The following is a 16486-nucleotide window of genomic DNA, read 5'->3' as shown; positions in this document are numbered from 1 at the left end:
TTGAATCTTTATGCACAACAGCAAAAATAAAGCTATGTGCAAGATGTGAAACTAGAGGGAGAAGATGGTGGAGCTACAGCACATCTGTGGAACCAATGAGGACGTTGGTTTGGAGGAAATCTCTTTCAGCGTAAAGGAAAACAAACTGTTGTGAAACCGAAATATCTCAAATCTTTAATCTTTAATCAAAGTGAATCAGTAGAAATGTGTCTGTGTGGTAAAGAGTTTAGTTTCTGTTATTGAGAACAAAGTCAACATGATTTTCATCGAGCAGAAATCCTCATTGACTGTTGTTGAGCAGCTAAAGAGACGCTAGCCGTCGCCGGTTATAATATAAAAGACTTTTAGTCCAACATCTGGGGAGAGTCAGAGTCGGGACAGCAGGACGCCAGCAGCCAATCACAGGACACAATACTGAGCCTGTCATCCAATCACAGTGACCTCTGCTGCCGGCTGAAATCTGAGAGCTGGATCTAAATGAATGGACGTGAACGGGACACAGAGCAGCAGTGTGTCCCCAACAGAGGACGATTGAGACTGAACTGACTGGAACCATATGTGTCTCCTCCAGTCACAGCTGTTTGACTCGTCTGCTCCAGATAAACAGGTTCTGGAGAGTTTCTGACGAGCAGACGGACAGATTCATGAAGAAGACTACGAAGAAGAAGACGAAGAAGAAGAAGAACTGGACACTAAACATCATTCATTCTGCTGAAAAGGAGAAAATGTCCACCAAGTTTCTGAGGGCTTCCTCCAACTGAGCATGCTCCGTTTGTGTCTACACGACGATGTCTCCAACGTGATCAAACATCAACCACTGTAGAAGAAGAATAAGAAGGAGGACAAGGAAGAGAAGAAGAAGTAGAAGAAACCATACTAAGCTAAACTAAACTAAACTAAACTAATGTAAACTCATCAGATCAAATCTCAACAAGCCACAGTCGTTTTACTTTGATTGAATCTTGTCAGACTCAGATCAGCTGATATCTGAGATAAAGATAAAACATGACTCCGTCCTCCAGAGCGGCCGAGCCCTTCAACGTTTACATTCCTGCTGCAGAGATAAGACTCCGACCGTCACACCTACTGCTACGACAGAATAAAAAGCTGCTGAGAGGAGCGACTCCTCTTCGTCCTCCTTCCTCTGGACTCATCGGCCTCTTCACACCGTCGTCACTTTCTCTATAAACCACGTCCACATAAATCTTTTGGTGCAGGACTCAACATTCCTCATCGCTGAGGAGAGAAACTGTCTGGGTGTTTGTCACTGGGATGATAATGAAACACACGTTCATCATCCTCTAATAACCTGGATTATGTCGTAATCCAGAGATTCATGTCCTGATCCGTCACAACTTCCCAGAATAATGAATCATTCACTTCATTCACAACATGAACGTTCAGCTTCATAACTCAACGGTTCATTTAAAGTCTTTAACCAAACGAAGCTGTTCAACCAAAGCTCTGATTTATTCAGTGATTAAGGAAAGAAGTTTTTATTTATTTATCGTCTACAGATCTGAGTCTGATTTAATTATTCATCTGCTAACGGATGCTAACACACACTTAGAGCACAACGTTGATGGAAATCTACCTGTTTAGTTTTATAAGGTTGATATGAGCAGAAACACACTGTGCTGACATGCTAGCTGTTAGCATCAGCAATGCCTTTAGCATGGCCTTAGCGTTGCTGTTAGCTTTGCCACTAGCATCGACATTAGTAGCGTCTTAAGCAATTCCACTAGCATTGACATTAGCATTACCTTTGCCTAACCTTTAGTGTTTCCATTAGCATTAGCATTATTGTCACAATTAGCATCACCTTTAGCTTAACCAACAGCAGCAACTCCCAGACTCTGACCATCAATCACACTAAACTCTCGGCTCTGCAACAGTTTTTGAAAGCATGTATCATCTTCTTCTTCTTCTAGTCGGTGTTGATCTCCTGGTCGTATCACTTCTCTCTGCAGGATAAGATGATTTACAAGGACAAGTGTCTCTGCAGGTGTCACAGTCTGTTTAATGAATTTACTCTTTTGACACTTCAGTTTGAGGTTTTTCAGTAAACTGTGCGACTATTCATCACAAACTAATGCTAATCCACTTGTCAACATGTTGTTATTTGGGTCCAAACTGAAGTTCAGGCCAAGCCCATCAGATCTGATTTAATACACACAAACTGGAATATTTAGTTTATAATCAAATACACAAAGAAACGCAGCAATCATTAATAAAATGATTCTTAACGACCAACAGAGCAAACAGTGTGAGAAGCTCAATCATTAATAAAATTATTATTAATGACTAACACAGCAAACAGATGGATTCTGTGTTGGTCAAAGAACTGATCCAGACTCACGTGAACGTCTCAGAGAATCACTGGTGGAAGCTGCAGGTTTGAACTTTAACAGATATCAACACTGAACAAACACAGCGTGGTGAAAGACCAGAACCAGACCTGGAGTCATGTTTCATCACAGCTACGCAAACACCTCAGTCCATTTAACAGCTCTGTGGACACAAGAGCCCATTGTTGACGGGACTGAGCACAGATCACATTAGAAACCTTTACGTTCTCAAAACAGATTCTTCTACAAGCAGCGGGCGCACCGTCGTCTTATGAACACATGAACCTGCAGCAGACTCATCAGCGTCTACGTTTGCTAACGATAATACGTTGACATGTCGCATTGTTTACATCCATCCTCAAAGATGGCGGCTCACGCTGCCTGGCCTGATGGAAAACATGCTAATGGAAATGCTAATGGAAATGCTAATGGTTAGCCTGCTCCCAGCAGACCACACACACTGGACAATCACAACAAAGTCCTCCTGATATATTAATACCTGTTCAATAATGTATGTTTACATATCTTTTATTCCGTCATGTGAAGTATCCATATAAATATCACTGATTTCTATTTTATTTCATTTTCTATTTTTTTGTAATAATTTCATGTTTAGTGTCTTTTTATCTCCTGTCTGCCCTGTCCTCACATTTATACAAGATCAGTTTGTTTATCTGCACATGTGATTCTTTACTCAACACAAATTATAATGAATGATTTTTATTTTATTTAATTGAACTAGAAATGAATTAGCACCCAATGCACAGGAAACAAATAATTAACGTCTTGTTTCACAATAAACTGGAAATATGCAGATTCTTGTCATATTTGAAGTAAATGAAACATATCTGAGTTGTGATTTTGTTGAACATTTACTATTTAAGACTTTTATTTAAATCATTCTATTGCTTTAACATCTTTTATGTCTCACTGAAGTTCTCAGAGTTTCATTTAAACGTCTGACCAGCGTCCTCAGACATGATTAAAACCATCTGACCTCCTGATACATCACGGTGCTTTGACTCTACTTCTCCTTTTTTTTTTTCACTTTTATTTTTAGATTTCTGATGTTTTTCTCAAACATGCCCCGCCCACTCTCTGGGCTGTTGTGAGCATGCTCAGTGGAGCGTCGCCCTCAAAGAAGTCTTTCATCCTGAACATCTACGTGACGATGTGATAACTCACTTCCTGGTTCGTCCTCAGACGCTTTGAAAACACTCAGATCCTTCCTCCAACACTTGGTCATGTCAGCCTCCACAATAACACCATTCTCTCTCTCCCTCTCTCTCTCTCTCTCTCTCTCTCTGTAACTGATACTACCGACTCCACCTCGGCCTGAATCGCTTCCAGATTGTCAACTTGACGGGAATTTTCATTAAGAATGTCGCAGCAGAAACAAGAGACGGAGAAGAGTTTTTGCAAAAGTTGAAACCTGAGACATCACCGGTCTGATTTCTGTCTGGAATAAAAGTGTATTTAACTGATTCTGAGGTTTTTAATAATAAATCCAACTCATGTGATTTAGGTCTGGAGCGTGGACATTTAGAACGAAAGACGTTTTTGACACTGAGACTAAAAAGGTTATTAAAGTTATAATAGTAGGGGAGAGTTGGTCTGGAGTCTCTCCATTGGGAACTGATTCTGCTCCTGCCTGGACCAATCAAATCATTTGGGGGCGGGGCTTCCATTGGTGATTAGTTTACAACTAAACGTCTGCTGTTGGAGGAGTTGGATGTAACGATGTTGAAAGGAACACAAACAGTGATCAAGGCTTTTATCACGTCCTGTTTTTTACACATTACATTAGGTTAGCAGCTTGTTAGCTTGCTAACTGCTAGCCTTGGTGGCATCTATATGCTAACGGTTGCTTAGCGGTTCAAACCAACCAAACATTTCGTGGACACGTCGTAACTGCGAGCTGAGAAAGAAGTGACTGTAACCATGGAAACCGTGCAAAACATATACAGCAGCAGCCATGGGCCTAACTTATAAATCAACTGTAGAATTTATTGTCAATTTATTAGTATCTACTGATAATATGTCAATTTATTATTAAAGCACATTTAAAAACAACAAAGAGCATCTCTCAGTCTGTGCAAAAAAAGCATTTAAACAAGGTAACTGGACTTGTTTAAAAGCTTTTCAGATCAGGACCTTCACAGACGTCTATCAAACTGAATTTTTAGATTTCAAAACAGGCAGCGTCTGGGACGGCCCAATGAGGTAAACTGGTCCAGAGCTTCATCCTCGTTCTAGAGATGACCAGAGGACAGAGGTCGTCTATATGGAGTAATAAATGCTGCAGTCTGAGCAAAATGTTGAATAAAATAAATAAATAAACTGGTTTTATTTTAATGAACCGACGGTTCGGTCCCGTGTGAGTTCAGGAAGGTTTTAAAGAATGAAGCTGATCTGATTCTCACCCCTCCTTTGTGTGAATTTGATCAGGACGAGGCTTCCTTTAATTTCACTAAGAGGGACGGAGGGGGGAGGCGGGGGAGGATGGGGGAGGAGGGGGAGGTCACAGACAGACGCTCTGCAGAAGCTCATGAAACATTGATGAGGTGGACGAGGTGTTTTCTTTCTTTTTAAGGAGACAAAAAGACGGAGGACGACAATGAGGTTCAGATATTTTCATGCTTTCCAGACCCTGTTAGACACACCCCCCTCCTCCCCCCTCCTCCTCCTCCTCCTCCCCCTGTTAATCCCTCCCTCCCTCCACAGACATCCACTGCTCCCAAACCCCTAGGAAGGCTGCTGATTGGCTATCTCAGGACAACAGAGGAGGAGAGGGGGATGATGGGAGCAGGGAGGAGACCGGTGGGAATGTATTTTATTTATTTATTTATTTTTGTTGTGTTCACGTTCATGAGATGTTAAATTTAAAATCACTTAACGAACGTCTCTGAGTCACTAATTCATGTTAATTAGTCGCCGTGTAAACAGAGTTTAGCCACGCCCACTTTGGATTTCAAAACAAAGGACTGGAGGCTTCAGTTGATTGACAGGTCTCATCATCCATTTATCCATCTATTAATCCATTCATCATCTACATTAATGTTTACTCGTCCTTTTACCACCCGGCTATCTATTCATATATTAATGGAGCTATGGATCTGTCCTAGTCCTACCTAGAAACCTTTGCAGAGGTGAATTGTGGGAAATGTAGTCCAGACTCTGACAACAACAACAATCATTTCTATCTAATTTCTCACAGGTCATCTGAATTAATTCATTCCCTCCATAAAACCTCCCATGAGTCAGAGCAGGAGGTAATTTAACGACTTGTTTTCCTCCATCACTGCTTCATCTCCAGCTCTTTGTGGCAGTAATCACCGACTGCTTTCACTGCTCCGCTGGGAGTTGAACCCACGCTCTGAACCACCTGAGCCACATGAGCCCCTCAACACCCACCAACATAAAACCAACAGGGCTGTTTATCTGCTGGGGGGTTAGGAGATATGAAAACACTCTGACCATAGGAAGGTGGTAAAACACTTGAAGAGCAACGAGACAGAAAAGACCTGAACAAACTAAACATCACAAACTGCAACGACCCACTAAACTGGACGTCCTGGTACGTAGATGAATTTATGGAGAGGTCAGATTATGATGTAGGCTTAGTCTGAAGAGCAATGAACGATGAATCTACACCTGAACCTCCATCACTGGTTGGATGTACGCCACCGTTATAACCTAGCTCTGCACCAATGAAGAAGAAGACAGAGGAGTGGGAAGAGAAGAAGAAGAAGAAGAAGAGGGAGAAGGAGGAGGAGGAGATGAGGAAGGGGAGGAGAAGAAGAAGAGGGAGAAGAAGAAGAGGCTAAAAGAAGAAGATGCAAGATTGAAGAAAAAGAAGATTAAGAAGAACACAAGAACGAGGAGGAGGAGGAGGAGGAGGAGGAGGAGGAGGAGGTAGGACGTCTGAAGAAGAAAAAAGGCTGCACCCAAACAACAACAACAAACACTGAACGTTTAAAAGAAGAGAAAAGTTTCCTGGAGACAGCGTCAAGGAGAAACATCTTCCAGAGAGGGTTAGGGAGTTTATGGCAGCGTTGGATGACCAGAACATTTCTGGAGTAGAGAACACAAGGTACCAGCTACCCTCTCCACACTACATTAACTTTGACTGGAAGATTTATTGGACTGAATCCAGTCCACTCTAGGAGAAGACAAGGAAGACAAGGACAGACTTTAGGAAGCTACAGGAGACCAACTCTAGGAGAAGACAAGGAAGACAAGGACAGACTTTAGGAAGACACAGGAGACCAACTCTAGGAGAAGACAAGGAAGACAAGGACAGACTTTAGGAAGCTACAGGAGACCAACTCTAGGAGAAGACAAGGAAGACAAGGACAGACTTTAGGAAGCTACAGGAGACCAACTCTAGGAGAAGACAAGGACAGACTTTAGGAAGCTACAGGAGACCAACTCTAGGAGAAGACAAGGAAGACAAGGACAGACTTTAGGAAGCTACAGGAGACCAACTCTAGGAGAAGACAAGGAAGACAAGGACAGACTTTAGGAAGCTACAGGAGACCAACTCTAGGAGAAGACAAGGAAGACAAGGACAGACTTTAGGAAGCTACAGGAGACCAACTCTAGGAGAAGACAAGGAGGACAAGGACAGACTTTAGGAAGCTACAGGAGACCAACTCTAGGAGAAGACAAGGAAGACAAGGACAGACTTTAGGACGCTACAGGAGACCAACTCTAGCTTCATAAAACCTGGACTCTCTGGACCTTCTCCTCTTTTTTAAAACTCAGAGACCAGCTCCGTCTGGCCTCGAGCCAGAAAGACACTTTTAGACTTGACTCTGAAGGTTTCTGAGAAATCATCTGGTCGATGAGACTCTAAACACAAAACTGTCTCCGTTAGCCTTCAGCTAAATTCAGCCTGCTGCTCATTCTTTGAACTTTAAAAGCATTTACTGATACGAGGATCCACTGGAGAGTCTCAGCCTGGTCTCCTCAGTGTCTTCATGTCCCCAAAGCTTGTTCTGAAGGTTAAAACCAGACTGTGGGGGGGGGGGGGTCTCCCTGCAGTAGGGGTGTTAGCTGTAGCCATGGCTGCTAGCATCAATTCACTGTTTTATGGTGTTAATTCAAAGATTGTCCCCGAGAAACTACACGAGACAAAGAATGAAATCAACAAACAGTTAACTGAACTCCCCTACTTTATAATCTATTGCCAGTTTATTAGGTACACCTCCATTTTAGCCTTCCTGCACTTTCATTAAACTGAAACACAACCTGCAGCTTTCAGAAGGAACATAACTTTAATTAACAGTCTCTAAAATAGTTTGAACAAACGACTGAACTCATAGAACATTATATGATGCTGCTAACAAGCTTGGTGCCAATTAAACTATCTTAGCTATCGTAGCTAGCATGCTAATCTCTTCCACCATTTTCCCACAAAAAGGTCAAGATGACGGTTGGTCAAAAGCTAAAAATCCTTTGCAGACATATGAACACTAAATAAAGTTGCACAACTCTTCTATTTTATCTAAGTTATATTCTAAAGTGTTGCAGCGCTGCAAGTTAACGTTTAAAAATAAACTCTGGGCTCAGTCTTAGACTTAGAGTCTGTTTTGAAGACATTTTGACCGGTCGTCCTCACCACCTCCATTAAGACTCGAAATGAATCTACTTTATTTTTTCTGCAAGGCATTTCTTTGTTAGCTATTGTAGCTAGCATGCTAACGCCGGATGGTCGAAGGCTACAAAACACTTTCACCTTTTAGGCGTCAGAGCTTGAAAAATCTATTTTTAGGTTCAAAACAACTTTTTAGCTCAGATTATATCATTAAAGTGTTGCAGCAGCAGCACAGGTTAGATTTTAATCTTATTCCCTGGAGACATTTTTAGTCCGAGTTTGACAGGACGTCCTCACATTGACATTTCTGTCCTCTGAAGCATTAATCAGCGCAGACACAGCTGCTGTTTGACAGTAACTCGTCCTATGAGCCGGACGACGGTCGGGAGGTCGACACCCCGCTGACTGATTAGGGAAGGGTCATAACAGCCTGAAGGAATGTGGGTGTGGATGAGCAGCGCCCGTCCTGCCGCGCTGCCGCCCTTCAGCAAGGCACTAAACCAGCCGTTATCAGAGTGACTGGAGCAGGGTGGGGCTGAGATAAGGTCCGAGCTGCTGATTCATTCACACCGAGGCTCTGATTTCACGTTAACACTGAGCTCTGGTCAGGTCTGCAGGTAAACTGATAAATGTGCAGCTCTGAGGAGGAAACTCTGTGGTGAAGTAGTTTCTAAGAGTCTCCTTCTCCTGTTTCACTCCTCTCCGGCTGCAAAACGCTTCCAACTCAACGTTCAATGAAACCGATCCCTAAACCCAAACCCTCTGGGACGTCTCTCCTCTCCTTCGGAACATTTTTCTCTCACCTTGGAGCTGTTTGAACCTCCCCTCCAGCTGGTTGTAGTTGAAGGCGGCCTGGCCCGAGAAGCCGGGGCCGGGGCTGGGCCCCCTGACGGGGCTGCTGCCGTGAGATGGGCCGGGGCCGCCCGACGACGGGGACAGGGGCCCGGCGTAGTCCGAGGTCGGGGAGAGGGGCCCGGGCGAGAGGGGCCCGGGGAGGCCGCTGGTGGCACTCTGAAGCTCCATGATGAGAAAACTCCAGACGCATGGACGAGAGAGTCCAGGACAGAATCAAATCCTCTAGGGTCCAGAGGAACGAGAGGACCAACGTCTCTACAGCAAAGTTTAGAAAAGAAGAACCTGAGTTTAAAGCTGTAAGGTCCCAGTGAGAGGAAGACTCCTCTTCTTCTCTTCCTGATCACTTCCAAGACGACAGGACTGAGAGGACGAGAGACATAGAAGCAGAGCTGCACAGTCCTCTCTCTCTCTCTCTCTCTCTCTCTCTCTGTCTTTATGTTTGACGGAGGAATCGCTGGCTCAGCACAAACACCGCGGCGACAGCAGCAGCAGCATCACGCTTCTGGTTTCACCTCCGTCCATCTGTCTTCAGAGATCACACCTTGCCCTCGGTCCAGGGACACAAAGCCATCCTCCGCCCGCCGTCCGCCTGCAGCAGCGGCACGATGAGGAGGTGGAGCAGAGATAGAGGAGCAGAGCAGGAGAAAGCAGGAAGCCGAGGAGGAGGAGGAAGGAGAGATGGAGGGAGGTGCAGAATGAAAGCGTGGCTTGTCCTCGGCTCGCAGACACTGAATACACCTTTCAGACTGGAGGGAGGGCGAGAGAGAGGGAGGGAGGGGGGAGGGGCCAGAAGTGGGAGAGGCTACTCCTACCAGCAGCCAATCAGAGGGCTCGCCTTTAAGGTGATGTCAGCAGCTCATTAGCATAAGGGGCGGGGCGGGAGGAGGGCGAGAGAGAAAAACAAACAGAAAGAGAGAGAGAGAGTTTCTATTCACACTAAAGACTTTTACTACAAAAGATCTTTTAATTGATCTACTTTTAATTATTCTCTGTTTGTATTTTTATCCAGTCCTTAAGTTATGAGCTAATTAAACTGTAGAAATGATCTGATTGGTCAAGATGAGGAGGAGACAAGGAGGAGACAAGGAGGACGTGTCTTTTATTTGACGTGAAAAAGTAAAAGTTATGGAGAAATAAACACCAGTAAATAAAAAGAGAAGTCAAAGCTCTGAGTAAATATCTAAAGAAGCATCGATGCCGTCAGGACCAGGTCTAATTCACCACATTAATCATCCATAAAGATCTGGACTGAACCGTATTTTAACAGAGTATATTTCACAACGCGGCGTCTTTAAAAAAGAAAAACTAAAACTGAGCCAACGACAGAGATTTGGATCCAGACGCAGCTGAAATGATTCGATTTTCTCCAGGAGACAGAGAGACGATTCAGAGGAGACGATATCATGTGAAAATATCTCATTGTGCTTTAACTCGTCCATCGTGACGCTTGTTCACGCTCGTAAAGAAAAACCAGAGAGGACGAGGCGTTCAAGGAACAGGGTGTGTTCAGGGCCCCGGGCTCTCGCCGCTAACATCCAAACATCCTGGGACGACGTGAGCGCCGCTAATATTAGAGCGCGCTGCAGAGATGTCCTTCCCGTCCCGAGTCCGGCCGCCGCTTCCTGTTTGAGCGCGCTGTCCGTCAACAACACACACTCCCGTCAACCTGCAGGAAAACACTCGGAGCTTCACTTCCTGCCTCGCCGGCCAACGGGCCGCGGCCCAGAGGTCAGAGGTCGCCGAGACAATGCTCGGAATAAACTCAAGAAAACTCTTTGAATCAACACGACCTTTGGCCTCCTGATTAAACAGCTTCACTGACGATTCACAGAGAGGTCAAAGGTCACACAGAGGACTTCCTGGAGGAGGACGACACAAATCTGAAGATCTAGGACCAGAGGACCGTTACCATGGAGACCAGATAAGAAAAATGATGTGATCAGACACATGAGTTAACATCAGAACGTCAACCACTGGAGAGGAGGAGCATCACTTCTACTGAGGAGGAGGAGGAGAAGAAGGAGGAGGAAGACGACACTGGAGGAGAAGGAGTATGAGTAGGAGAAGAAGAAAGTGGAAGAGGAGAAGAAAGAGGAGGAAAAGAAGGAGAATAGAGAAAAACAAGAGGATGGAGGAGAAAGAGGAGGCAGAAGAAAACAAAGCCACAGAAGGAGGAGGAAAAGAAAGAGAAGAAAAGGAAAGGAGGACAAGTAAGAGGACGTAGAGGAAGGAGGTGGAGAAGGAGATTAAGAATGAGGACAATGAGGAGGAGGAGAAATAGATGGAAGAGGAAGAAGAGAAGAACAAGGAGAAGAAGAAGCAGAAGAAGGGGAGTAGTGTGTCTTCCTCCATGTCCTCCTCCATGTCCTCCTCCATGTCCTCCTCCTCTATGTCCTCCTCCTCTATGTCCTCCTCCTCTATGTCCTCCTCCTCTATGTCCTCCAGTCCTAAATGTGTAGAGTCTTAGAAGACGACCAAGATGTCTCCACGTCTCCATCGTCTCTGTCCACATTGATTCCATCTTGGTTCATCTCCATGTTTCTGTTCCTCCTTATCACCTGATGCTGGTTAGTGAAGGTTACCATGGTTACCACCACCACATCCATCTACTCCTCTGACTCCAAAATCAAACGTCTCTTCAGAACGACGTCAGTTTCCGTCTAGAATCAACTCGTCTGTTCTTCATGCTGAGCGTCACGTTGTCTTCCCTCCATCATCTGGTTTCCTCGTGGCTCGACCCCTCAGGGTTCGACCCCCCCCCCCCCTGCCCCCGCACCATTCATGCAGCGGGATGGACGGGGCTGGTGGTGCGTTCAGGGTTCAAACTTGTGACGCTGCGGTGGTGAATTTCACACCGGCACGCCACCTCACCCCCCCTCACCCCCCTCACCCCCCCTCACCCGACCACCCAGAGACATTCCTGAGAGGTCAGAGCATCGGCAACACAACGACACCACGTTTAGATCTAGTCCATCTACAACACCTCAGTCCAACAGGTAAGAAAAGAAACTGATCTCAGAAAAGAAAGTTCAGGAAAGAAGAACAGATGAAACATAAAAGAAGGAAGAAGAATAATCTTTAGTTTCACTTTGTCTAAAAACAACAACAGACCAACGCCAACATTCCCAGAATTCCTCCATCTGTCGACTGAACAGGAAGTGACACAAACACTGCTCTGTGTGTGTGTCTGGTTCTAATTACTGGGTCAGTCTTCCTCACTTTAAACCACCTCCTCCTCCTCCTCCTCCTCCTCCAAGAGCAAGAACAAGCCGTTAATTCAACTGGAATCTGGAATCACTGTGTTTGTAGAAGACGTTTCCTCTAAATGTCTGGTGGGGGGGTTTAGGTTTTCATCACCTGAAGGTCACATGACTAGAGTCTGGTAATCACCTGATGCTCTAAGCTTCCCAGCCGGTCAGCAGCTTAGAACCCACAACCTTCAGGCTGTGATGCTAACCACCGCTATACTCGCGTATAGGCGACAGCACAGACCCTAACGCCGTAGCTCGGCAACACAGACCAAGAGCTGTGATTGGTCCTAGCTGTTAGCGTACCACTAGTTTCCTCTTTTCCAGGATAGAACTATTTACAACAACAAGCTTTCTTAGTACATAGTAGAACATTGTAAATCAATGCATTCATCAGTGAGTCACTGCAGCCTCAGTATCTAGGTTAGTTTGGTGGTTAAGCTAACACCAACCCTTTAAGATCTGTCTGACCAGTTGGAGACAAACGTTTTGTTTTAAATCCTCCAGTGATTTGTTTCTTTGGCTGCTTGGAAAAGTCAGGACGTTGTCTTGTCTTTATTGTCTTGTCTTGTCCATCCTTAGACGGGACAAACCACAGCGTGTCAAAATATGAGGACTTCCTGCTCGTAAAGTGGATTATTTTGGGTGTTTTAGTTTCCTAGTTGCACAAAACTAGACCCAGGCGGTTGTTTTCTGATCTGAGCGGACATTTGAAGCCGTGATATCAGCACCCCCCTCCCCGTGGTACTGATGAGACACCTTCACTGCCTGCAGGACCACTCAGCGCTTATTTTAAGCTGCTGCGAAGACAGAAAACGAACCGAGTTACCAGAATGGCCTCATGGCTGCAGCCAAGGTCCTGACGGGTCGATAGGAGTCAGGACTCATCAACGTCCTCTCTGAGCCGATCGTTAATCGCGTTCAGGTTTACTCGCTGATCGCTGCTTTTTAATGAGAAGATTCTAAAGATGCTGCTCGTCCTGCTCATGTTTTCACTGCTCAGCTGGTCGTAAACTGGACTCATAAACACTTTCAGTCAGAGCTGACGGACTCTCAAACCAAAATGGCCGTCGTACTCTGGTGGTTCCTACGACCGACGGCAGCTTTATTTTAGAGAAAGTCAACACACCAACAGTGACCAAGAAGGCCACCCACACTGAACACACACACTCTCCTTCTGTCTCGGTCTCCACTGTAAGTAGATCTGCCGGCGTTTCCATGGTGACCGGCGGTTTTGTGTTTCCTCGGATATCATGTGGAGGCGTAGCACACTTGGCTTCGGCTTCACTCGCTCTGCAGCAGAACACGTTCAGGTCTCGGCGTCGGTTTTCAGCCACGATGGAGGTTTAGGTGACGGGAGCTCAGCGCTGGACGCCCCGCCATCGTCCTGTCTGAGCCCATCATTCGTTTACATCTGAGACTAGGTGAAATTTCACCTCTGCTAGTTAGCGCGATGCTAATCAGCTCAACAGCCACAGAAGAAACAAAGAGTCCATTTGTAATGAAAATACACACAGCCTGCGTCCATGAGCCTGCTGAGCTCAGCGTGAACAGGAAGAGGCTGCAGAGAGTAGAAGAAGAAAGGCTCAGACTGGACATCCAGGCTAATAAACCATGACACGCTCCATCTTTCAGTCTAATCTGTCATTTCAGAATGACAGAGAAGTGTCTTTTCATCCCAAATAAGAAAGAAAACATGTCAGCTCTTGTATTTACTGCGGCCAGTGAAGGCAGCGTTGACGCTGCAGGTTGTGGAGATACTGGACGTTGGCGACAACATGTGCAGCTGCAGCAACAATGATCACAGCAGGAGTCAAACATGGAGATAGTTAGCGTTTGAGTGGAAGCTGTAGAAGTCAGGAAACAACTCAAAGTGATCTCAGCGTCTCAAAGACCAACATCCAGACCTGAACACAGCGTTAGCTAGTTTCATTTAATGTTAGCTTTGGTAAACATTAGCTTAGTTTATTGTTCACATGTTCAGGCAGATTTTGGCACGATTAATGTGATGTTAGCTTGTGTCTAATGTTTCTTTAGTCCAAAGTTAGCTTGTTTAGGCTAATACTTGCTTGTTTGCATTGAGGTTAGCTTATTTAGGCTAATACTCGCTTGTTTACATTGACGTTAGCTTGTTTAGGCTAATACTTGCTTGTTGACATTGAGGTTAGCTTATTTAGGCTAATACTTGCTTGTTTATATTGACGTTAGCTTTTTTATGCTAATGGTAACTTGTTTACATTGAAGTTAGCTGGTTTAGCTGAAGCCGATGTTTGCTAGCTTACTTATGCTACCGCAGCCATCGCTCACAATGGGTGCTACTCTGAACCTTCAGCTGTTTCACTTTCATCATCCATGAAACACTGGAAGAATGTTTGATGCTGAGATGTGTCCATGAGAAACATTCCTAGAGTCTGAACAAAGCGTCTGTGTTTGTGTTTCAGTCTCAACAAACACACAACGTCCCAGAATTCACCACGAAACCAGCATGACAGGATGAAACTGGTGACGACATGTTCTTTCATTAAGACTTTAGTGTAGCTCAGAGCTGTAGATCGGTTTTAAAGTTAAATATTCATTTCATTCAGATTTTTTTCTCTTTACATCAACAATAAAACACATAACTTCACAAATGCTCCGTTCAACTTAAAGTACCGTTTTATTTCCTCACAACCAACAGTTATGTCACACACACACACACACACACACACACACACACACACACACACACACCAGCAGCTTTCTGCATATTTAACACTGGAGTGAATTATTTAGTGAAGTGAGACACTACTGAGGCAGTCGAGCATCAGGATAAAAACAGCAGGTGGAGAGAGGAGGTAGAGTTACTGTAACACACACACACACACACACACACACACTTAATATGACATTGTTATATTTTCACCAATTAAACTAAATTGTCAATTGAGATGTTTTGTTTCTTAAAAAAAATAAACTTTCTATCGACCAAACTTGTGTCTGAGATAAAAGAAGGAGCGGAACAAGAACAACGAATCCATCCTCATTCAAAACCAGAGCAACAAACAAGCTAACATTAGCTCCCTGTACGTCCAGCGTCAAACACAGACTAATTCACACACAGAGAAAATAAGAGATGAACACAGTCAACCACATGGCTGCAAATATCCTGCATAGATAGAGTCACTATTAGCTTGGAGGATAGGAAGAGCTACTATTAGCTGTGAAGCTAGGAAGAGCTACTATTAGCTTGGAGGATAGGAAGAGTTACCATTAGCTGTGGGGCTAGGAAGAGCTACTATTAGCTTGGAGGTTGTCACAACCTTTGTGTTTTAAGAGGCCTCATTGTTGTGTGTTGACCGACATGGAGGAAACAGGACGAAGCCAAAGATATGAACAGCAACAGCAACACCAGCAACAACAGCAACGGCAATGGCAACAGCAACAACAGCAACAACAACAGCAACAACAGCAACAACAACAACAGCAGCAACAACAAAAACAACAGTGCATCAGATCTGTTGAGATTCTGACCCCAGGTGTAAACGCTGTTCTTTAAAGTCAAAATGAAGGAACCCTGAGAACATGAGCTTGTTCCTGCAGCGCCCCCTGCTGAGTGGAGGATCACCAACGATCACATCAAACCCATCCATCCTCTTACCTGCGAGGGCTTTGATGCGCGAGCGCTCGAACAGGCGAGCCGAGCTGTTCTCATTGTCCCAGTCGTCGGCGTCCCAGCGGTTGTTGACGCCGTCGCTGTACTGCTGCTGGATCTCCATGTGGTCGTACTCGGCCGCTACCGACGTCATCCTGACCTCGCCGCGACTCCGCCCCCACCGCCGCCGCTGCCTCCGAGTCCTTCCACCTGCTGCTGTTAGCGACGACGAGACCCTCCGACACGCTCAGACCGGCTGCGACTTGCGGGTCGAGACGATTTCACCCAAAAAAAAACCTGCAGGAATTAAAACAGAGAGATGACAGATGATGAAAAACAGAATGCATGGCTTTAATTTAATACAATTAAAAATAAATTCACTCATATTATTTATTTCAGACTGGGAAGATAGGAGGAGCTATTATCTGCTAGGGAGACAGGAAACAGGAAGAGCTACTGTTAGCTGGAAGGCTAGAATGCTAGGAAGAGCTACTATTAGCTTGGAGGCTAAGAAGCTAGGAAGAGCTACTATTAGCTTGGAAGCTAGGAAGAGCTACCATTAGCTTGGAGGCTAAGAAGAGCTACTATTAGCTTGGAGGCTAGGAAGAGCTACTATTAGCTTGGAGGCTAAGAAGCTAGGAAGAGCAACTAGTAGCTTGGAGGCTAAGAAGCTAGGAAGAGCTACTATTAGTTTGGAGGCTAGGAAGAGCTAATATTAGCTTGGAAGCTAGGAAGCTAGGAAGAGCTACTATTGGTTGGAAGGCCAGAAAGCTAGGAAAAGCTACTATTAGCTTGGAGGCTAAGA

The 16486-nt window shown here is 45.0% G+C and overlaps 1 protein-coding gene across 2 annotated transcripts in view; it reads right to left on the bottom strand.

Moving 5' to 3' along the window:
• Positions 1-16486, bottom strand: part of LOC311500666 (spectrin beta chain, non-erythrocytic 1) — an 81348-nt gene that overhangs the window by 40465 nt on the left and 24397 nt on the right. The window contains exon 2 of one of the 2 annotated variants that reach the window (XM_084562198.1): positions 15688-15978. In XM_084562198.1, the coding sequence (XP_084418324.1) occupies positions 15688-15835 (148 nt within the window). In that variant the 5' untranslated portion in view covers positions 15836-15978. Of the gene's footprint in view, positions 1-8750; positions 9529-15687; positions 15979-16486 lie in introns of those variants that run through there. The other variant, XM_084562197.1, reaches the window with a different exon arrangement.

The sequence above is a fragment of the Chelon labrosus genome (assembly GCF_963514085.1).
Source record: "Chelon labrosus genome assembly, chromosome: 15".
Lineage (NCBI taxonomy): Eukaryota > Metazoa > Chordata > Actinopteri > Mugiliformes > Mugilidae > Chelon > Chelon labrosus.
Note: the sequence above shows the minus strand (reverse complement) of the source record. Positions and strands in the feature narration are given on the sequence as shown.